Raw genomic sequence first — 23,732 nt, 5'->3', positions numbered from 1 at the left:
AACACATAACGCTTCACAAAATTGTTCTTACTTTCAGCATGAACTATTGTAAATAAAGGGTTAAAGAATTTGGTTTTGTATTTCTAATGCAATTAAACTAAATGTAAAATACCCAAGTTAAACATTTCTTGGAACAACCAACAAGAAAAAAAGTATTGCGCTGTGTTGCGCAAAATGCTTTCATTGCTACATAATATAGGAAAAGGGATAAAGACAGTGTACTTTACTGTATTCACCAATGAACTACCGTTAATCTTAAAAAATGCCAAAATAGCTATCTATGCTGATGACTCTACAATATACATGACATTCCCATGAATCCACCGCTGAAAGGCTTACACGTGGTTTAATGTCTCAAAAACTAAAAGCATTGTTTTTTAAATAAAATATGTTAATTAACTATCCAAAATTTAAACTGTGTTAAAGGTATGGCACTTGATGTTCCTATTTTCTACCTAAAAATGTAATGGGAAATGATAAAACGAGTGACTTATTTAATTTGGACTTTTGATCAGAAGTTTGGTCAGGTGCTGCCAATTGCAAATTGCTCAAAATAAGACGCTGTTTACTACTGTGCTTATGCAGATCTAACGTGAATACAATGCTTAACTGCCTATCCTGGTTAAGTGTTCAGAATAGATTTACTTCCCTCATTGTGTAACTTCACTAGAAATATGTCCTTGACAAAACTGCACAGAATATTGTGTCATCTGTTTTTGCTTCAGTTCTGATGAAGATGATAACGTCTCTGAGTCACTGTGGCCGCTGTGCCATGGACACGTCAGACTGCACCTTCGAGAGCCTGCAGCCCAACTTCTGCATGAATGACATACCTTTCTACTACTAGTCTCAAGTAAACACATAACGCTTCACAAAATTGTTCTTACTTTCAGCATGAACTATTGTAAATAAAGGGTTAAAGAATTTGGTTTTGTATTTCTAATGCAATTAAACTAAATGTAAAATACCCAAGTTAAACATTTCTTGGAACAACCAACAAGAAAAAAAGTATTGCGCTGTGTTGCGCACAATGTGATCTTATCTGTCTTTGAGGATGTGGTTTGTATCTGTCAGTGAAAATTGTGCAAGATAAACTTTGTTATTAGAATTACAGAGGGCGACTGTGGCTCAGGTGGTTAAGCTGGTTGGCCAACGATCCTAGGGTTGGCGGTTCGATCCCCGCCTGGCCACTTGTGTCATGGTCGTTGTGTCCCTGGGCAAGACACTTCACCCACCTTGCCTCGTGTGAATGTGTATGACTGCTGTATGTTTGAGGTGGTGGTCGGAGGGGCCGATGGCGCGGAATGGCAGCCTCGCTTCTGTCAGTCTGCCCCAGGGCAACTGTGGCTACTATTGTAGTTTACCACCACCGGTATGACTGTGTGTGAACGAATTGAACCTGGAACCCTGAAAAGCGCTATACAAATCCAATCAATTATTATTATTATTATTATAAAACAAGTACAGTGACAGAGGTTGTTCTCTAATGAATTGCTTGCTGACATTTGTCCTAGGTTTTGATTGCAGTATTCTAGAAGTAACTTCAAGGTTTAAAATAAATAAATCATAAATATACGAGTGTGTTGGTGATATGTAGATGTCGGTTATAATAAAGATAAATAAAATGCACATATCGTTTTAAGCATTTTCATCAAATATTGTAGTAACTCTTTACCTAACAGCTTAAAAACCAAAAAGTCAAAAAGGCTGAAAATAACCATGTCTTGACATATTTTTTGATATTAATAACATTAATAGTACCAGGGATGTTGGTGTAGCATACAAATAAACAAAAGCAACTAAATTTCATTTTGACTTTAGGAATGTTCTGAAGATGGATTTCACTTGAAATAAGGATCTCTGTTCCTGACTTTCCAGCACTGTCTTCCAAACATAACCCATACATTTTGTGTATACCGATAAACCACAACACATTATGCTTTATAGGGGATTGTTAGACACCAATTCATACTGTGGAAATGTGGTTGTCATTTGTTGAATATAAATTGGTTATCGGTTTAAGACATTAGGTTTCATAATCTTTTATTTTTGTCAGTTTGTAATTCAATGAAAAAGCCAAAGGTATATTTTCCCATTATTGTTCGGAAACTGATTTTTAATATAAACTTGCAAGAAAATGTACAATTTAATACAAAATACCATATAACCTGATATAGATTGGTATGTATATTGCCAAGCAAACAATAGCAGTTGCAAACCCAACACCCTAAAATGTACATGCCTTCCACTCAAACACCAAAATCTAATTTATATTAAATAAAAACAGAAATGATTATTGTATTTTATTCATGTTTATTATTCAACATAAAACTAGAAATAGGCAAACAAACACAGCTATGGATAGAAATATATCAGTTATAACAAAAAGATAAAACTAAATTAAAATGGGCCATGATGAGACCAAAAAAGAACAAAAGTTATAAAGACTTTTTAAAGGTGTTCCGAGGAAATTTCAGTTTTGGTTAATTATTTCACCTTTGTTGGACAAAAGTAGTAGGGGTGACCGGGGCTAGTAGGCACACTTTTTACTCTAGTAAGAATTGCTCATCACCTAAACATCTTTCAATAGTCATTCCTAAATTAAATTGAAGCTTAAGGTGTTAGCTTGAAATGTACCCCTCACTTTTTCTAACTTATTGTAATAAAGAAGAAATCTACCATCAAAGACACTCTAACACATTGTGACAACCGACCCCATTAAGTGGTCAGTTGTCACAAACTATGGGGTTGTTTGTCACAGTGTTATCTTTATGGGAAAAATCTTCAAAAGAAGGCAAGCAAACAGAACTAAATTTGAAAGTTTAATTTCATTGTCAAGTTGACAAATAGGCCTATATAACTTTATGCATCTCAACACAAAATGAGGAAGGAATAAACAAACAGGAAATCCATATTAACCCTTGTGTGGTGTTCATATTATTGTTACACAGCCAGTGTTCGTGGGTCTGGTGGACCCACTGCATTTTAGGAGGTTTTAATTCAACACAATCAAACATTTTATGTTAAAATACTCAACAGATGTTTACTTCATCCTATTTGCAAGAAATATAAACAGCATATATATAGTCAATAGTTGCCCTTTACCTTTGTTAGATCCCATTTATGAATTAAAGTACCACTCGTTTTTTGTCTGTTTTTGAATAAAATGTAATAAAACAAGAAAAACAATTATAAAAAAGATATTAGGGGAATAAATTCAACAAATTTACAGATGAAGCAGGGTTTTTCACAACTTTTGATTTTAATCTATTTGAACTTAATTGGAAATTTAACCCATTCAGGTCAGTTTACACTACAAAGCTAATGGGCTGGTCCTAGGGCTGGCTGCTGAAGGCTGGTCCTGTGTCTTCGTTTTGGAACTAGCTGATGCTCAATCTCATTCTCTTCTTCAAAGTCACTGTCAGACACTGACATTTCAGAAATGTGATCCTCACTGTGATCTCATCACTGCTTTATGCAAATGACGTGGTCCTGATGACATCATCGGTCTGTGACCTTCAGCTCTCACTGGATCGGTTCACAGCCGAGTGTGAAGCAGTTGGGATGAGGATCAGTACCTCTAAATCTGAGGCCATGGTTCTCAGTAGGAAACCTATGGATTGTCTACTCCAGATATAGGGAATGAGTCCTAACCCCAAGTGAAGGAGTTCAAGTACCTTGGAGTCTTGTTTGCGAGGGAGGGGACAATGGAGCCTCAGTTTGGCCGGAGAATCAGAGCAGTGGGGATGGTATTGCACTTGCTTTATCGCAACGTTGTGACATAAAGAGAGCTGAGTTGGAAGGCAAAGCTCTCGATCTACAGATCGATCTTGGTTCGTACTCTCACCTATGGTCATGAAGGCTTGGTCATGATCCAAAGAACTAGACCGCAGGTACAAGTGGCCAAAATGGGTTTTCTCAGCATGGTGTCTGGCATCTCCCTGAGAGACAGGGTGAGCAGCTCAGTCATCCTGAGAGATTTTGTAGTACAGACGCTACTCCTACGTGTAAAAAGGAGCAAGTTGAGGTGGTTCGGGCATCTGGTAAGGATGCCCCCAGGGCGCCTCCCTAGGGAGGTGTTCCCGTCACATCCAGCTGGAAGGAGGCCTCGGGGAAGACCCAGGACTAGGTGGAGAGATTATATCTCCACCCTGACCTGGGAACACCTCTGGATCCCCCAGTCCGAGCTAGTTACTGTGGCCCGGGAAGGAGAAGTTTGGGGTCCCCTGCTCAAGCTGCTGGCCCCGAGACCCGACCCCTGATTAGCAGTTTATGATGAGTAATAATCATGAGAGAGTGAGTGATCCTCACATTCTGAACCCTATAACTCTACATCATCTTTAAAAGCTTCTCTCTCTTCCAAAACCTACAATTTCTACACTTGTATTAGCCCTGGGTCCAGTAGACCCGAACATCCTGAATGTAATATAAATGTGTAGGGGGGGTGTACAGCATGTGTTGACCACATTTTTTTTCTGATATATGTTCTTCACAGTAAATGAGCCAAGGCCAATGAGTCTCAGTTTGAAATCATAATAAATAGTATCAGTTTTCTTTTGATAAAAAAGAAAATGGGTCCCACAGACCCGAACACCACACAAGGGTTAAGAACCCGCCTATGTAACGACATAGAGAACAAAACAAATAGGTCTAACAATAATAGCCTACTCAACTAGGATACACACATTCACTATCTGAGTTACAGTGATGGCAAATTCAGGGTCTGCTCACTCTAACTAAGCGGAGCTTGTGTGCCCACTGTGTGAATGCACTGATGGTCTCGTTTGCTGTTACATGTAATTTATGATCATCAGAGGAAAAATGAGACTGTATCAGAAAGGTTTAAAAGTTCCTCGTAGCTACTTCCACTACTAAGTTCTCTGTGTTAGAGATACAGATTCAAGAATACATACACTACTTAAAGTGTAACTGCACCCTTTTACTTGTTTTTTGAGATATAAGCTGAATTAAATCACTATGTTGTTAAGTAACACATATATGCTGGTGTTAATATTGAAAAAAAATTGCAATATGTTAAATATCGGCAATTCAAGAAATGTTTTGTATTGTAAATCATTTTAGAACTTTACTAAGATTTGAAAAAAACTTTTTCCTTCGGATTCGAAAAATGACGTACATGGGACTTTTTTGACCCCATGTACGTCATCACGTCGCCGCAAAGCCAGGCACGCTCTTCACAGGTCCATGGCTGGTCCATAAGCGTCTACTGTTATACTGTCCCTCCAAGGATGTTATTTCGGGGGTTGACACCCTTCACTTCTACCGACAGTGTGTCTGCAATATCTCGCTTGCGCGAACACACACACACAGACACACACACAGACCCGGACTCGTTCATTGTTTCACTTTATTGACACACGCTACCGCTCGCTCTCCTCGCTCACACACACACACACACACACACACACACACACACACACACACACACACACACACACTGCCGCTCGTTCACTTGCGCTACTCGGTCTCCTAACACTACGATAGAAACACCCGCCAACAATTTAGAATAAGAAAAGTCCTCCACCTCGGACGACCTATCTGTGTGGCATATATGAGCTCACTGTGTAGCGACAGTGCCGTTAGACTTTGTGTCACTCGATATTTCAATGAAGTCATGTCATTCAGATCTTCCTGAGTGATAGCTAGCAGCTAGCCCCCTCCTTCACAGACACCGCGCCCCCCCTTCCCGAAAGTCGGCCGGCTGATGTCGGAATGTTTAAAAACAATGGTTCTCAAACGGAATTCAGAATCCATGGTCTGAAAGCATTTTTCAAAATCGTGCAGTAGCTCAAACAGGGGGTGCAGTTACCCTTTAAGGTCAATCATCATATCAAAGCTTTCTTTTTTGGATATCAAATGGATCACGGTACCTGCCAGTCTGTTCTTTTCTTTTTTCTACATTCTCTTTCTGGTTTCACCCCCCCCCCCCCTCTCTCTCTCGCTCTCTCTGTCTCCCTCTTTCTCTAAAGCTGACTGTGTATTTACATGTTGTCTATATTCAAACTGATGACCTGTTGTCATCATTGCTGTCCATTCTGCAACAACACAGAGAGGCCAACAGCTTGTCTATGGACCCTTTCCTCATGAAAATATACAGAACTAAGTCTGCAAGAGGACTCAACTTAAGGAACATTAAGGTCAGGGTGAAGCGGAAATGGTCAAATTCATATTGAATGTATACAGAAAATAAAAAAATTATAAAGGGCAAAAACAGCAGCGTATAAATGAGCAGCACCAGAACAAGAATTCCCACAATGCGTCGTTTTTCTTCAGTGGGGACCGACCTGGAAGCAGACAGGGCTTTGAGGGTCCCACCCAGGAAGAAGATGAACAGTGGGAAGGGAAGGAGGAGGAGGACGGTTAATAAGGTAAATGAGACCATCTTTCTAGCCCATACATGAAACGTGAGTATAGGGACAAGAGGAAGGACCCAGACAAAGACACAGACCACCACAGAGATCTTGACAGTTCGTCTGGAGCGGTACCACAGTGGATAGGCGATGACCAAATACCTGTAATACAAGACAGACACATGGAGTTTGAGGAACTTCACAATTACATAATAAGACATTGATCAGACATGGAAGTAGTTTCTAACACATAGACAGATAGCTACCTCTCCAGGGCGATGCACACCATGAAGCCAACACTGACCATAACACCATCTAGGTGAATAAATAGGAAGATGTCCCATATCAGCGAATACATCAGTCGCTCCTCATCTGTCTTCTCACGGTAACGTAGTGCCTCCAAAACGATCATGCAGCAGAGCTGAATCAGGTCGGAGATGAGAAGGTTGATGACGTAGATCGGAGCAACATTATCCTTTTGCACCTGCAGGAAAACATTGGTAAAACATTTGCACAACATTTTTTTTTCGTAAATCCAGCCCTGAGAGTTTACAGCAATCGTATTACGTCTTTGAGGCCACATGGGCAGCCCGGTCTTTGAACTAAATGTTTGTTGTGAGAAAATGAGACGTAATATACTGTTTTAAAGCAAATTGTATTAATCAAACAAACAGAGGCTTCATGCTCTGTGGATCCCAGAACATGAAGGTTCATAACTGATCCAGACAGCATGGTTGCAGAGGAACTTATCTGAGTGGTTTGGTGGATACACATTCGAGGAATCTACATTTCAGTTTGGAATTATACAACATGCAATATTTATTATTACATGTTCATTATGCTCACAATAACAATGTTCGGGTGCTTCTGTTTAGCATGGAATGCCAAAAAATGCCAGAATCTACGGTGACTAAAAATATTGCATTTCACATTTTTTTTTTTATAAAAACATAAAAACAAATGATGCTGTACTTATTGTTTAAATGTTTCTTCTTGTTATTTGTAACTAACTGGTGGCATTCACAGTTTAAGAGTAGGCTGAAATGCAGCCACACATGTGGTTAGGGTCCACGTTTAAATAAAGCGCAATTATGGAGTCGAATTTTCCTAAAAATATATAGGTACAAACATCTCTTTGTCCCAGGCAATATGTACAACAGACACATTATACAGACAGAAAATAAATAAATCTTGGTCATAATGTACATACCAGAGAATAAAGAGAGTAGATGGCCAGAAGGGTCAGAGGAAGGCCGATAGTGATGATTATACATGTCGCCACATGCATGTTGAATCTAACACTGATCATGTAGCTTTCGTTCTGTGAGGTAATGGTGGTGAAATTGTCCATTCTTCACAGTGAGACCTGTTGATGAGTTTCAAACTAAAAATTTAATAAATATTTTCACTCCTCCAACAGTGTTTAAAGAGGGATAGAAAAAAATGTGTGTTTACATTATAGCAATCAGTTGATACTACATTTCAAACATATAAAATGACTTTTCTCTTCTTTCGTGCCTTATCTTGCCACAACGCATTTCTTAGCACAGATCCTAATATCATCCTATGTACTGAATCGAGAAATCAATTTAGAATCAAATCTTGACCCTCATAATCAAAATGTAATTGAAACGTGGAAGTCAAAAAGATTCACACCCCTAGTTATGTTTCCTTTTAAATAATCTCTATAATATATCACAATATTTATATTTATATCTCACCTTACTTGTTCCTTAACCAATGTCTGCTGTGTTGTCCCCTGCATCCAAACAGTGTGAGGTGGTGACAGTAAGTGGGTACATGCAATAGGTTCCTGTTAATTTATCATTTCTTCTTTAGAGGAAGTGAGAAAGTGCCAAAAGTATGGAGGGTTTTAAGTGCCAAAATTAAATAAGTAAAAGTATAAATAAACACATAAACAATTGTCTTATTATATAACTAAATGTTCAAATGTTTATATATGTATTCATACGTTTAATTGTGTATTTATAATTTTAGTTATTTATTAATACTTGTAAACATTTATTTATACTTTTATTTGTACTTTCATACTTTTATTTATCGTCGGTGTAACTTGCTGCAGATCTGTCAACTTCAGTCATCAAAAGTCAGGGGGCGGGCTCTGCGTGTGATTGGTGGTTGAACTTCTACTGCTTTAGTCTATGGAAGATGGCGGCGACGGCAACAGTATGAGCAGCAGCAGTTCCGTTCCCAGCGACTTGTCCTGCTGCTTCAATCCATTGACTCTCTCGGTGAAGCTCGCAAGCCGGCAAGTGCAAGAGCTTCACCCGCTGTGTAGCTTTGGGACGTGTGGGTTTTCAGGACGGATAACTTACTGAATCAAAGCTAAACTTGATAGATTCCTCGGTAGCTTAGCTCACTAGCCTGAGGGAGCTAGCTGCTTTAGTTGAGCCTTAGGTTCACCGGCGACGGCTTTTAAGTTCAACCCGCCGCGTTGGGTAAAACTCCATCTTTGCTAAAGCGGCCAGCTCCCTCAGCCTAACAAGCTAAGCAAGCGAGGAATCCAGTAAGGTATCTGTCCTGAAAAACCACACATCCCGAAACTACACAGGTGTCACGTCAAGCATTAAGACGGCTACACCTTATGATATAAATAGTAAGAGATGGAACGATATAAGGGCAACTTAATCTTTATTTTATAAGGAAGTCCCATTAAAAGAAAAGTAAATGTCATCAACAAGAGGGACCTGGCCGAGGTATAAGTTGAAGTGTGTTGGTCAGCCTGTTAATTTCAAAATCTCAAGAGAAGAAGTGTAAATATTTTTGTTGCATCGAATGCCCCAAACTCAAAACTGAAACAGTAAAAGAAAATAAATCCTGCCCTGCTTCTTGTTATTGCTGATGAAGTAATGGATAAGCCATTATCACTGTCAAGCATTATACAGGATGCACAACCACCATTAGTGAATCCTTTGGGATCCACTTGTACAAAGTAAGAATCTCTTCATTATGAGATTGATGTTCCTTTGTGCTGTCAGGAGCATCAGGGCTGGATGGAACATGTATATTGTTAACAATTGAACATAAGAAACTCACTGAGAGTAGCTTAGGACATTTTTACAGGACTTTGCAACCTCAGCTCCAGATGTCACACAAGCGCTAATCTGCAAACAGAGACCTGATGTGCAGGTTTGTGAGTATGATGTTAGATTCCAAACATGTTGGAGAGAACAAGGTAAACTAAATAACAACACACAAGATTTTAAGCTCATCCTCCCTGGTAAAGTTTTCTCCAAGGAGGATTCAGCCGAAAGTCGAGCCTCAGATTGGAGAAGAAACATTCAGATTCCGTCCTGGCCCTGAAACAAGATAAGAGTTCTCCTTTCTCTCAAAGATCCAAGAGGGGCCTTGGACTGTGTCTCTCCGGTCTAACTGTGTTTTGTGGATCTGGAGAAGGCGGGAGATACTGAGGGAGGTGCTGTAACAGTATTGGGGTGGGGGTGACTGTTCAGGACCATCCAATCTCTGTACGCTCAAAGCAAGAGCTGAGTCTGGATTCTCGGCAGTTAGAGCGATTAGTTCTCGTGGGGAGGGAGAGGTCAACAATGCGTTGTCGCGGGGATGAGTGGTTACAGCTTCGGTGGGCTGAGGATCTCAATGCTGCTTTATGCAGATGATGTGGTCCCGATGGAATCGTTCGTCTGTGACCTTCAGCTCTCACTGGATCGAGTGTGATGTGGTCGGGATGAAGATCAGCATCTCTAAAACCCGAGGCCATGGCTCTAAGATACGATAAGAAAATTGTATTGTTGTTCACAAATGAAAGAAATTCGTCTTTGACAGGCTTGAATATATACAAGACAATTTGAAGAGATCTACATCAAGCTTAAATATCCGACATGACCAATCCGAATGACTCGCAACTGATAGTCAATATTTAGTCAAACAATGTCTCAACTCGTGCTACATGATCATCTATGACTAATAATACAGTAAAACAGCTAGGTAAAGCTCGCCTTTCCATATGGAAAACACAATTGTCACTAACGAAAACAAACATCAACTTAATATATCTGGGGGGCGCCCTTAGCTCAGTTGGTAGGGCGTCCCCCCCATGGGCCTTGGCCAGCAGCGGACCCGGGTTCGATTCCAGCCCGCGGTCGTTCTCTGCATGTCACTCCCCTCTCTGCCCCATTTCAACTCTGTCTCTACACTATCAATAAAAAGTATAAAAATGCCAAAAAATATCTTTAATACTTAAGTTATATGAAGTTATAACAGGGGGACAATCAGGCTGTGGTTTTGGTATGCAGGTTTTTCAGAAAGGTGGAGGTGGATAAGAGAGAGTGGTTTTTCTCTCTTATGTTGGGAGTCTCTTGACACACCGGGTAGCCCATTGAAAAACCATGTAAAAGTGCATTAATGAACTTTAAATAATCTCTCTAGTCAAATAGTCTTTCCACTTTAATTCACTCTCTCTTACCCAGCAGGGGACCAGAGTGGCACTGACCCTTTCGCACTTCCTTAGAAGAAGCAATGATATATTACTCACTAACCATCACCACCACAGACGCAGAGGACAGCACATCAGCCATTGGTTTAAGGAACTCATTCAGGTGAGGTCTAGTAGCTTTTTAAATGTAGAAATTATATTATAGAGATTATTAAAAAGACAGCTTCGGACTGCAGGTCCACGGACAACTGTGGGTAAACTAATTATGTAAAGAAATAGATATCACCCTTTGTATTCATTTTATTTAATAATGTATGTTTTTATGAATTCCGTGGAATAAGCATCAAACTGGTGTTAAGTTATTTATTTTCAGGAATGGGGTTAATGCAAATTAAGTTTGTTTTCCTAATCGTTCTGCCCCCAAAACACTTGAATAATGTATTAGTATTATTAATTAATACTATCGTTGTTATTGCTACAATTTTGGTTTCGGCTGTCCAATGAATTATATAACCCAAGACAGTTTACAGTCAGGTAATGATTCAGTTAATGATGATTAATTGAAATGATAACATGATTCCATAACATAATACATTCTATGTTGGCCCTAAAACTATGTGATTTTTTAAAATTTTATGATATATATTTAAGTTCTTCCTGGTGAATTGAAATGTTTGAATGGCCAGGAAATTTATTTATTCTTCTCCGTACACGTCTGTACAATAAATACGAGTATGTGTTGGGTTATACAACTTTATACTTCAACTTCACTACATCTCAGAGGCAAGTACTTTACTTTTACATCAATTTGTGCTGCTATCCCTTTAATAACAGTGTGTATGTGTGCGCATGTGAGGGTGGGTGACCCATCCCAGAACCACTTTCCTGTGGAGCTGGTAAAAGACTCTGAACTGACTGGAGGGTTTACGTTGCATTTACAGAGAGGATCACAGAATACAAAAGGAACAACAACAACATCAACAGGAAGTCATCACGAAGCAAGTCAGTGTGTTTTTATGGCTTTTTATGTAAACCACTACTAAATCCTCCTGGTAATATGAACGTAGATGGATGAAATCAAAGGCGTTAGTTTCGGCTTCAGAAGTGTATGGGTGGGGCAACAAATGAGTCGCGTTCCTTAAGAACAAGAACAACAAGAACTGAAAATAAAAACTGAATGGTTTTTAAATTATTAATACAATTTAAAGCTGTATTTGTGTTTCTTGATAGAGGTGATTTTACAATAAATCTACCTAACCTAAAATTGGGTTTGCAATCTGCACTACAAAAGTGACTTAATGAATGCATTATTTAATTGAATTGTATTCACATGTCAAGTAGCAATTAAAATATTTAGATTTTTTTTGTAAAAAACAATCAACAGGTCTTACTGAAGAATGGCGGATTTCAACTTTAACAACACCTCCCTGAACAAAAGCTACAATAACAGCAACAGCACATCCAGCAGTGATGAGGAAGACAAGAATGTTAAATTCATCATGCATGTGGCGACATGTATAATCATCGCTATCGGCCTTCCTTTGATCCTTGTGGCCATCTACTCTCTTTATTCGCTGGTATGTACATTATGACAGAGATTTATTTATTGTTTGTCTGTGTGTCTGTCTTACAGTCTGTCTATAAAGGATATTGATATGTTTGATTGATTGTGATAAAGTGTTCTAATGACCTGCAATATTTAAAAAAATAAATTCTATGGTGCGCCACCAATTTCATTTAGTTTGTCAAGACAGTCTGTAGGTTTTCAGTTTAATTTACTCAGCGAGCTTTCACACCTTCCTTGTTTGGTCCGGACTTTGTGTGTCCGGACTAAACAGGCGGACCTTGGTCCGACCTAAAGAGGTGGTCTCGATCCGGATTATACTGACCCATGGTTCGGTCTTTGTCCAAAGTGAGGGCAGTTTTTGGATGGTTCGGACTTTTGGACCAATTACAGGAAGTCCTGGCCGGCTATCGCCAGTCACAAAGAGGAGAAATTGTCATGGTCCGTCTTGTCCTGTCTTGGTTTTTGTGGTTTCCTGTTTTATTTTGGTATGTCTGTCTTGTTTCCTCCCCATGTCCTGTCTAGCTTCCCTCTTGTTGATTGCTGTTCCCGCCCCTAATGTGTTTCACCTGTGTCTCGTTATGTCTTATATATATACTCCTTGTGTTCCTTTGTTCCTTGTCTGTGCATTATGGTTTGTTTCGTGTCAGTGAGTCTTTGTCTTGTGTGTTCCCTGCTTTACTTTTTTTCCCTGGACTTTTTGCATTTTTGCCTGTTGGCCTTTTTGTTGTATTTTTTGGACTTAATAAATTATTCTTTTGCTACGACGTCTTGCGTTTGGGTCCTGCTTGCCTGCCTGTCTGCCACACCGTAACAGAAATGAGCCGCTGACGGTGGAACTGTAGAAGCGGGGCGGGGGATGGTGATGGGAGACGGGCAATTTTTTATTTACAACTATGGTCAAAGCAGGAGGTGTGTGTTGTCTGGACAGCTGTCTGAACTACACAGCGCTGCAGGAAATGAATCTGTTTATACATTTTTCTTCATTCATTCATTCAAACTGGTGAAGGCTTTACCACTGAATAGAGACGCAGACGTCAAACGCACTCCCATCTACAAACAAATCCATGTCCAGTATAGGGGGGTGCAGCCCATTTAGGTGATGTCCACGGACGTAGGCATGTCTTGGAAAGTTCTTTAGTTCACTGGCAAAACTGCGCGTGAAACCTACGCAGATCAAATCCATACAGGGGATTAAAAAAATGGGTGTGAAAGCCCCCTATAACAGCAGCTCAATATGAAGTCAGGCTCCATGTTAGCAACTGCTTGTCAACTTTCATCAATGTTTTCCCGCAGGTGAGAAATGATCATGTTGCTCCAATCTACGTCATCAACCTTCTCATCTCCGACCTCATTCAGCTCTGCTGCATGATCGTTAAGGAGGCACTACCTAATGATGAGCAGATATTCAAAATATATGACGCTATTCACTTTCATGGTATGGTGGCCAGTGTTGGCTTCATGGTGTGCATCGCCCTGGAAAGGTAGCTAATTAATGTGTAAAACTAATTTCATGTCTGATCAATGTCTCACTATGTAATTATACAGCATAACAAACTCCATGTGTCTGTCTTGTATTACAGGTATTTGGTCATCGTCTATCCACTGTGGTACCGCTTCAGAAGAACTATCAAGATCTCTGTGGTGGTCTGTGTCTTCGTCTGGGCCCTTCCTCTTGTCCCTTTACTAACTTACTTTTTGGGGTTTGCAAATGAAGTCAGAACTACCATCAAAATTGCCCTCATCCTCCCTCCCTTCCCATTGTTAATCTTCTTCCTGGGTGGGACCCTCAAAGCCCTGTCTGCTTCCAAGTCGGTCCCCACTGAAGAAAAACGACGCATTGTTGGGATTTTGGTTCTGGTGCTGCTCATTTATACACTGTTGTTTTTGCCATTCATAATTTTTCTCTTTTTAGCAATGAGAAAGATGTATTTCAAACCCCTTTTCACCCTGTGCATTATGTGTCTTAGTTTGAGTCCTCTTGCAGATTTATTTCTGTATATTTTCATGAGGAAAGGGGCCATAGACAAGCTGTTGGCCTCTCTGTGTTGTTGCAGAATGGACAGCAATGATGACAACAGCTCATCAGTTGCAATGACAACATGTACGCAGTCAGCTTGAGTGAAAGAGGGAGAGAGAAAGGGAAGGAAAAAGATGGAACAATTAGACAAATATAAAAAAGAAGATTCAAGATGGTTTTATTGTCATATGCACAACAATTACAGAGTAGTCGCTGGCAATTAAATTATTTAGTCTTGGGCTCCTCCAACAGTGCAATAAAGAAAGTGTATAAGTATCAAAGAAACACAAGTGGGAAGCTGAGACTTAAATAATAAAAAAGCAACAACAATAATAATAGTAATACTAATAATAAGAATTAAGTGTATGGGAGGAACACAAGAATAGCAGAGACCTGAATACAAAATTAATAAATGTAAAATGTAAACAGACGTGTTTATCCAGATGTCGACTGGTATGAGGTGGCAAGTTAGAAAGTGTCATTGTGGTGAGCTAAGAAGTTCAACATTCTTATTGCCTGTGGGATGAAACTGTCCCTGAGTCTGGTGGTGCGAGACCGGATGCTGAGGTAGAGTCTACCAGACGGGAGCAGCTGAAACAGTTTGTTGCTGGGGTGATGAGGGTCTTTAATAATCCGGTTAGTGTTCTTCCTGCAGTGCTGAGTGTAGAGGTCCTACATGGATGGCAGCTCTGTCCTGGTAATGTGGTTATATATATATAAGAGGTTATATTGGTACATAGATCAATACATATTCAAATCACAGACTGTTACATTTTAGTTGAACTTCTTGCTACTAGGATTTATCACAATGTATCACAAACATCACAAATAAAGGAAAAGACTGGCTTTGTCCAAAACAGGCAATCATATTACATCAGAAGATTATTAGGCAAGGCAAGGCAAGTTTATTTCTATAGCACATGACAGACACAAGGCCATTCAAGGTGCTTCACAGGGGCAAGATTAAAATACATCAAGTATAGAAAACACATTAGAAAGGGGATTAAAAACATGAATAGAAATATAAAATGAAAATAAAATAGATAACACATTTAAACCTGCAGTGTGTAGAATTTTGGGTTTTATTTCCTAGCAGATTTTGTAGAAAGTAATTATAATATCCATAAGTACATTTAATCTAGTGCATAATAGCTGAATCTGTTTTTTATTATTATTTTTTCCCTTAGAAAGGGTCTCATATATGTCCATATTTCTGCATATTTTGGACCAAGGCCTAGTGCCGCCATCTTGAAAGTGTCATAGTTGGAATGTCATCAGGTGCATTGTTTAAAATTTAGAATTTTTCTTGTCCTTGAAGGCCACTGTAGCTTCTGTTATTATTCGAAAGGGTTGGGGTTACCCAGGGAGTGTTGCGTTCTAGAACTTTCTAGAACTTTCTTGATGATGTCATATTACACACTGCACCTTTAAATAAAATAAAAAATTACAGGTTAAAATGTTAACAGGAAATTCTTCAGACTTGTTTTCTGGCAGTTTGTTCCAGATAGTTGGTGCATAAAAACTAAAAGCTGCTTCTCCTTGTTTAGTCCTAACTCTGGGGACTGTAAGTAGACCTGTCCCAGACGACCTGAGAGCTCTGGACGTTTCAACGGATCAGCAGGTCAGAGATGTATTTTGGGCCTAAACCATTTAGGGCTTTATAAACCAACATCAGTATTTTGAAATCAATTCTTTGGTTGACAGGAAGCCAGTGTAAAGACTTTAGAACTGGGGTGATTTGATCCACTTTTTTGGTCCTGGTGAGGACTCGAGCAGCAGCGTTCTGAATTAGCTGAAGCTGTCTGATTGATTTTTTCGGAAGGCCTGCAAGGACACTGCAATAGTAGTCAAGTCTACTAAAAATAAACACATGGACAAGTTTTTCTAAATCCTGCTGATACATTAGCCCTTTAATTCTTGATATGTTTTAAGGTGGTAGTAGGATGGCTTAGTAATTGATTTAATGTGTTTTTTTGAAATTCAAGTCTGAATCTATGACTAAGATTTCTGGCTTGGTGTGTGGTTTCTAACATAACAGATTTCAGCTGTGCACTGACTTTTAATTGTTCTGACTTTTATTTTTACTTCAGTTTTATTGTTGTTCAATTGAAGAAAATGTTGGCACATCCAGTCATTGATTTGTTCAATGCACTTATTCAGTGCTTGTATCAGACTATAGTCTCCTGGTGATATGGTTTTGTAAATGTGTGTGTCGTCTGCATAATTATGGTAACATAATTTGTTCATATTCATAATCTGAGCTAGCAGGAGCATGTATATGTTAAACAGAAGAGGCCCAAGAATGGAACCCTGGGGGATCCCGCATGTAATATTTGTTTGCTCGGATGTGAAAGTGCCTATAGATACATAGTAGTCTCTGTCCTAAAATTCCAAAATGCTCAAGGGGTTCACATTAGTGTTGCCACCCGTTCCGTTTCCCCCAAAATTGCTCTCTTTTTTCACCAGCTGTCCCAGGACATAATTTGTCCCGTTTTTTCGGGAAAATGCCAGAACCTCATTTGATTTCCTTCGTTCAGTAGTTAAGGCCGTTTCACACGGGCCGAGGCCTTTGTTGCGCCCACTAATGCATTCTCAATGGAGAGGCGGGCGGGCAGAGAGAAGGTGCAGCGTTTCGTCAGGCAACACGACAACCGTGCAGGGGCGGTCTTAACGATCTCGGGGCCCGTTTCAAGACCCTGTGTGGGGCCCCACACATTTTCTTTTTGATTTTTTTTCTATGAATAATGCTTGTGCATGCTCCCTGCAAAAATAAAAAAGATTGTGGAAACCAGTTGGTTCATAGACGGATTATGAGATAATAGGCCCAGACTCTTAAAGCCCCCTCCCCTCCATATCCAGTCAGGTACATTGACTTTTCCGCACAGATACTGCATATACATTTACTGGCATAAACATATTAAGGGAGTCAGTGTTTCCCACAGGATTTTGGGATACTGTGGGAGATATCCTGTACCTTGTTGGGGGGTCCAGGGGCATGCCCCCCAGGAAGAAAATTGGTTTTAAAGTAAAATGCATTAATCTGATGCACTTTCAGAGGAAAATTTAGATTTAAATCAAATCTTGAGCTGCAGAAGGAACATTATTTTTCTTAAACATGCAGCACTCTTTACTCTGCAACTGTAAAAACATTTCAGTAGATTGGTCTGCAGACCAGGGATGGAAATTAACACCCGCCACACGCCAAATGCGGGTAGATTTGCGTGCTGGCGTGTAAAATGTGTCACTTCACCCACCACTGTGTCGGGTAATACTTTCCAGTCAGGTCCGATCGAATTTGCATATTTAATACATTCGTCATAAACATGATGCCAGGGCGCTGCACAGTCCCACAGTTTCTTTTTGCCTTTCTAGTCGAACTGAACTACGGCGCGATCCGCTCCGCGAGGAAATACTGTCTGCGAGACATGTGGAGGCATAAGTCGACAAATCAATCGACTTACTTTGCCCCTTTTTTTCTTCCCAAAGCAGAGGTTGAGGTGCAGAAAATGAAGTGAAAACTGCGCTTTTCCTTTAAGCAGCAGAGCTGCCGCCGTTGTTACAGTATTTACATCAAAGCCCAAATGGTAATACAAATGAGATGCTTTATTTAACGCTGTCCGTGCTTAGAGGTGATTGTGATTGTGTCGGCTGAAACAGAAACTAACGGAGGGACCCGGCTCACTGTAGGCTACAGTGTTTTCAGGCTCGAGACATTCAAACGGATCGCATACAAACAGGGAAGCCTCTCCCATCGATATCGCCAACGGGGAGAATATCCCCGGTTATTATTTGAGCCTCAAACAGAGTTCTTCCGCGCGCGGCGGCTCGCTCGCTGGTGAGATCTGACGTTGAAACGCTGCTTTGCTTGGACGAAGGCATCGTGTGTTTCTAGATGATTTAACACTAAAGCCTCAGACGAGCGTTTAACATTATGTTGCATCTTTTGCACTGCACTGTTTTTTATCAACAGTGAAAACATGGTCCCACACCGGACTCGTATGTGTAGCTGATCACTTCATGCACGCACCTTGCAGAAGTGACGCTCCTGCAGCGCGCACACGACCAGACGTGAACTCGCACGGTGACATCTCCCATTAATAAAACGGCATAACAGATTTTCAGATTTCTATTTTTAAATTCGACTTGAGCGCAAGTGGAAAACCGGTCATTGGGTCGACACATTCACATCCCTAATGCATAGAGAAAGTGATAAACACAGCATACCACACCACAAAGACTGATCAGACCTTCATCTCTTATTTTTCCCTATGTTTGACCATGACTTCTGCAGGTGAACTATTCATTAAACTGCCCAAATTCAAGAATAAAATAAATCATCAAAGTACCGCACTTCTGGCCACTCCTTCCACATACTTTCAGTTGTAGGCTTCACATTTATATGTTTGCCTGGTTTTATATTATGTGTATGCACAATATCAACATTTCACATCATTAACTAAAAATAAAAAAATAAATCTAAAGCTAACTTCAATACTGTATTATAATTATTGACTAAATGATGAAAAAAAGGTGTCTGCAGGACCAGTGAAAATATACAAGGGGCCAGTAAAACTCGGATCTATTGGCCAAGCAGGCCAGTTGGGAAAAAAGTTGCATTGAACCCAGAGTATATATGGAGTTCAATTATAAAATGTTTTGAAGTAAAGATGACGTGTATTGTGTATCATATATAGTAAGAGTGTACCATTTGCAACTCAGTTCCTTGGTAGCACCTACTAACAGTAGACATGACTTCTGATGGAAAACATTTGTATGAAAAACACTTTTATTAGCTAATCTTACTATTGTATTGTTTAACATTAACGCATATATTAAAAAAGAGATTGCGTGTAAAAAGTGGCTGGTAAAAAAGACGAGTGGCTGGTAGATTTTTAAATCTACCAGCCTCAGTGGCTGGTAGGCAAAAAAGTTAATTTCCATCTCTGCTGCAGACCCATGTTATATGATGGAGGGGCCCATTGCAACAGATACAGGGTGGAAAGCTACTTTTTATGAACAGTATAGAATTTACACGTTGAAAGCTTATTCCTGTATGTGTGTGGGGGCCTTAGAGGCCCCTTATGAAGCCCATAATATATAGCTAATAATGCTTTTGTTTTGCACTTGCTTTTCTATTTTTCACCTACTAGTTGAGGGGCCATGATGATTTATTTCCTTATATTTAGGCTATTCCTTTTTGGACCCTGTTATTGACATGAGTGACTGAGCTCTTTGGCAATGCGACATGTAAAGTTACTATCAGTATATCTGGCTCAGGGCCCCCCTGAGCCCTTGGGCCCCTGGGCCTGGTTGCATGCAGTTTTCTTCTCAAACTGCACCAGATTGATGAATTTTACTTTAAAATGTTGCATTTTTTTCTTCCGGGGGAGCATTCCCCCAGACCCCCCTACAAGGTCCAGGGTCCCCACCTCAGTCTCCCTATTTAGCCTATAATGTAAAAAGCACTGTAGGTGTGTATGGTTATTAAAGGTCATTACACTGGGCAGTCTGAACTGGTAGCCTAATAATGGCCGAGCCCTCCGCCCCAAACATCAAGTGTCCCTTTTTTTCCTTATTCCAAGGTGGCAACCCTAGTTCACATACTTTCAAGCAGCACTGTAAGTAAAGGTACCAAACAAGGATGCCCTTTATCTCCTTTATTATTTGAATTAGCAATGGAACATGATCAGATCGAGCACCTTGAATGCTGGTATCCAAACTTTAAAACAAATGAGCAGGATTTCACTGTATGCAGATGATGTCCTTTCTTATCTTTTTAACAATCCCATATATTGATATTACAATGTGGTATGAAAACATGGATGTCCATTTTGCCATTCAAGAGATTATCACACATGTTCTAAGACATACTCTTGAGGTACTTGTAAGGGAATGGTCCCCATTAGAAATATACCTGAAAGAATAATGCTCTAGAGTAATATGTATAGGAGTACTAATTTGAAAATGTTCTGAATAGGTACCAGAAATATTACATTTTGCATGCACTACTGTCTGTGACTATTGCTACTGCTAGTTTTTATTTAACTTTACACAGTTGTATTTGTATTTATATGTATTCAGTCTTAAACTTTAATCACTGATAGGGGGATTTTATTTGATGACCATGCACTGCATTTAGTCAAATATATAATCGCATTTAAAACGTTTATGTAGTAGAATTTGTGTATTCAATACATATCTACTCTCAAATCGTTGTATATATTGCATAAAATGTGTTACTATGTTTTCCATGCACATCATTATGAAATGACTAGTGCGTCCACAATGCAGCTAGTGCTGAATCTGAGATGTACTCTGTCCATGAATACTCTGTCGATGCATGCCAATAAAGAAACCTCAACCTAGAATCAACTTGTTATCTGAGTTATTTCACCTTCCTCCCCTCTAGACCAGAATAATCTCCCTTTCAGTTGGTGTTGATGGCAGATTCGGCAATGGCTATAAGCGAATATATTTTTTATTGTGCTTTCAAGAAATTGGGCAGGAAGCAGATTCTTAAAATTACTAAACCGTTTTTCATCTGCATTAGAATTTGATTACATCATGGATACGCCATTAACAATGGTCACACTGTCAAGCAATATACAGGATGCATCATTAATACACCACCGTTAGTGAATCATTTTGGGATCAATTTGTGGACATTAAAGCTACTACGAGTAAGTCGGCACGTTGGCGACACCTTTGAACAAAAGCGGTAGTATTTTTACGACACCAGCTGTCGTGAAGCTGTTTTCTAGCTTGTGCAGGGCATGCAAGATTCAAATAATCAGGAAGCAATATGGTGCGTGTCCGTGTGTTGAAAGTGTGGAGGGCACCGGACTCTTTTCGTTTCGGTGAGAGTGGTTAGTGACACAGCATTAAATAATGCCAGTAAGTGCTAAACACACCTGATTGCAATGAGTTGATGCATTGTCACCTCTCACAGAGCTGAACGAGTCTGTCCCCACACAAAGCGAATGAACGAGAGATGGCAGTTCGTTAGTATGGATCACGATGAGGTAGTGTTTATGTTGTTGTAACTTGTAAATAATGACTATATCAGATGAATAATGGTCATCTGATGATGCTGGTGAGGAAAGTAAACTTTGTTTTAGTAGGCTACCGCTCATTCATTTAGGAGTAAACACTGCAGTCTAGGTTCACTCCGTGAAATTGTGAATACGTTGCTTGGCAACGCCCTCCCACCCGCCTATCACTCCCTTTTAGCTTTTCTTCATTGCATTTTCTTTTTTTTTCTTTGATGGTTCAGTCATTATGAAGACAAACAACTGTCTCAAACAAGGCACCCGCTCCCCTTCTAGGGTGACCAGATCGCATTTCCATTACTTTTCACACGTCCCGCAAATTGAGACGTTGTCCCGCATTGTTATTGAAAGTGAGCCCCCCTTTTTAAATGCGTGTTTTATAATCTGGCATTTATCCGATAGCTGCAGTCTCCGTTTGTCTGTGTGTGTGTATCACGCTGTCGGGGGCTGCTGGGCTCTGTGAAGGTGCTGCCTGCTTCAGCGTTTACCTTCCTGTTACTTCAAAATAAAAGCCAACTCACGTTTGTCAAGAGAAATGCTAATGTGAAGCCAGTGAAATGCTTTTAATGTGAAGCCGCAGCCTTAATGCTCTATTTGTTTAACAGTAGCTAACTTAACTGCTGCGCGCTGATCTAAAGATAGTGTATTTCGGCTCTTTTTAGTGAGCCGGATCATTTGGATCGGCTCACCAACAAGAACCGGCTCTTTCGGCTCCCAAACGGCTCTCCATATTTCCATATTATACCTTTTATAATTCAGCCAAATGTAGCCCCGTTTTGACTTCTGATGAGTATGTGTTGGCCTATATCACTGCAATTATCCAATACCATTGTACAGTAGTATTCAAAAGTAAAAATTAAATTTTCCAATATCAATACATTGCGTAGCCGTTTTTTTTCATTGCATTTACAGACCCATGTAACTCTCTGAAACCACCAAATAAATGCACTGACTTGTTTCTAGACCTCTCTGATACACAAAGTGGCCTGGATAGAAACACCTATACAGACTTTATGTTTAAAAAAATCTATATATTGTTATTTAATTTTTTTAAACGGCTCTCAGTTGGGAGCCGACTCCCATCGTTCACTTAAAAGAGCCGGCTCTTTGAACCGGCTCGTTCGCGACCGACCCATCACTATTCTTTAATATAGAAAGCCGTGTCTCTGGCATTACCGGTGGTGACACAAGTTTATTTTGTCCCGCATTGTCCCGCACAAACGTAGTCTTTGTCCCACATCTGGTGAATTGGGATCTGGTCTCCCTATCCCCTTCCCTCACCTGGAGTGATAGGCTTCTCAAATCGCGTTCCTGCGCCACACTGAAATCTGCGACCAATACGGATATGTGACCATAGAGCATGCACACGTGAACCGAAAATCGGACTGGGTGTACAACCAGATCAAACGCAGTAATAAAAACTATATAAAAACGTCTTTCTTTGCACTGATGGTCTCGTTTGCTGTTAAAGGTAATTTATGATTATGAGAGGAAACATGAGGCTGTTTAAAAGATATTTAAATGTTACTCGTTGCCGCTTTAACTTCGATTCATGGTCCAACATAATAGATATCAAACACTTGTGCTGATATGTAGATAATAACCCCAATTACAAAGTGAGAACCACTTCATTATAGATGGAACCTTTCAATTGTTAACAATTGAACATAAAAAACTCTCTCTTCCACAGAGGAAGGTGTTTTAATGTGCTTTTGTGTATGCTGCCTTTAGGCCTCAACAATATGAACACCACACAAGGGTTAAAAGAAGCAACTATGTATTACCAGGAACCTAGTTCATGTAGTCACTCACCATCATCACTGCAGACTGTTTGGATGCAGAGGACAACACAACAGACATTGGTTTAAGGAACTCTTTCAGGTGAGGTCTAGTATATTTTTAAAGGTAAATCTTGTGATATTATATTATAGAGATTATGAAAAGGATATTATAAATGAAAACAGTCATTAATGTCAATATGCAAACTGTAACAAGGAGAAAGAATTGGACTGTAGGTGTACAGACTAATGCGGGGAAACTGAGTATGTAAAAAAAATAGATTTCTCCCCTTTTATTAATTATATTAAATCATGTATGTTTTTCTGAACTCTGTGTAATAGGCATCAAACTGGTGTTAGATTATTTATTTTCAAGAATGGGGTTAATGCAAATTAAGTTTGTTTTCCTAATTGTTCTGCCCAAAAACACTTTAATCATTTATTAGTATTATTAATTAATACTATTGTTGCTATTGCAAAATGTTTGGTTCCAGCTGTCCAATGAATTATGTAACCCAAGACAGGTTACTGTCGGG

General features: G+C 39.7%; 2 protein-coding genes across 2 annotated transcripts; one reads left to right on the top strand and one right to left on the bottom strand.

Annotated features, from left to right (window-relative positions):
* Nucleotides 1–6,019: 6,019 nt before the first annotated feature.
* On the bottom strand, nt 6,020–7,722 carry LOC307257555 (G-protein coupled receptor 4-like; the record flags this gene model as incomplete). The annotated part of the gene is made up of 3 exons (XM_080036816.1): nt 6,020–6,533; nt 6,638–6,855; nt 7,582–7,722. The coding sequence occupies 3 exons, from the start codon at nt 7,720–7,722 to the stop codon at nt 6,020–6,022; spliced, it is 873 nt and encodes a 290-aa protein (XP_079892942.1).
* A 4,460-nt stretch (nt 7,723–12,182) lies between these two features.
* On the top strand, nt 12,183–14,470 carry LOC307257554 (G-protein coupled receptor 4-like; the record flags this gene model as incomplete). Its single annotated transcript, XM_080036815.1, has 3 exons — nt 12,183–12,362; nt 13,646–13,833; nt 13,933–14,470. 3 exons carry the CDS (start codon nt 12,183–12,185, stop codon nt 14,468–14,470), a joined length of 906 nt encoding a protein of 301 aa, XP_079892941.1.
* Nucleotides 14,471–23,732: the final 9,262 nt, after the last annotated feature.

This window comes from Ammodytes marinus, assembly GCF_949987685.1.
Source record: "Ammodytes marinus genome assembly, chromosome: 11".
Classification (NCBI taxonomy): Eukaryota; Metazoa; Chordata; class Actinopteri; order Uranoscopiformes; family Ammodytidae; genus Ammodytes; species Ammodytes marinus.
Note: the sequence above shows the minus strand (reverse complement) of the source record. Positions and strands in the feature narration are given on the sequence as shown.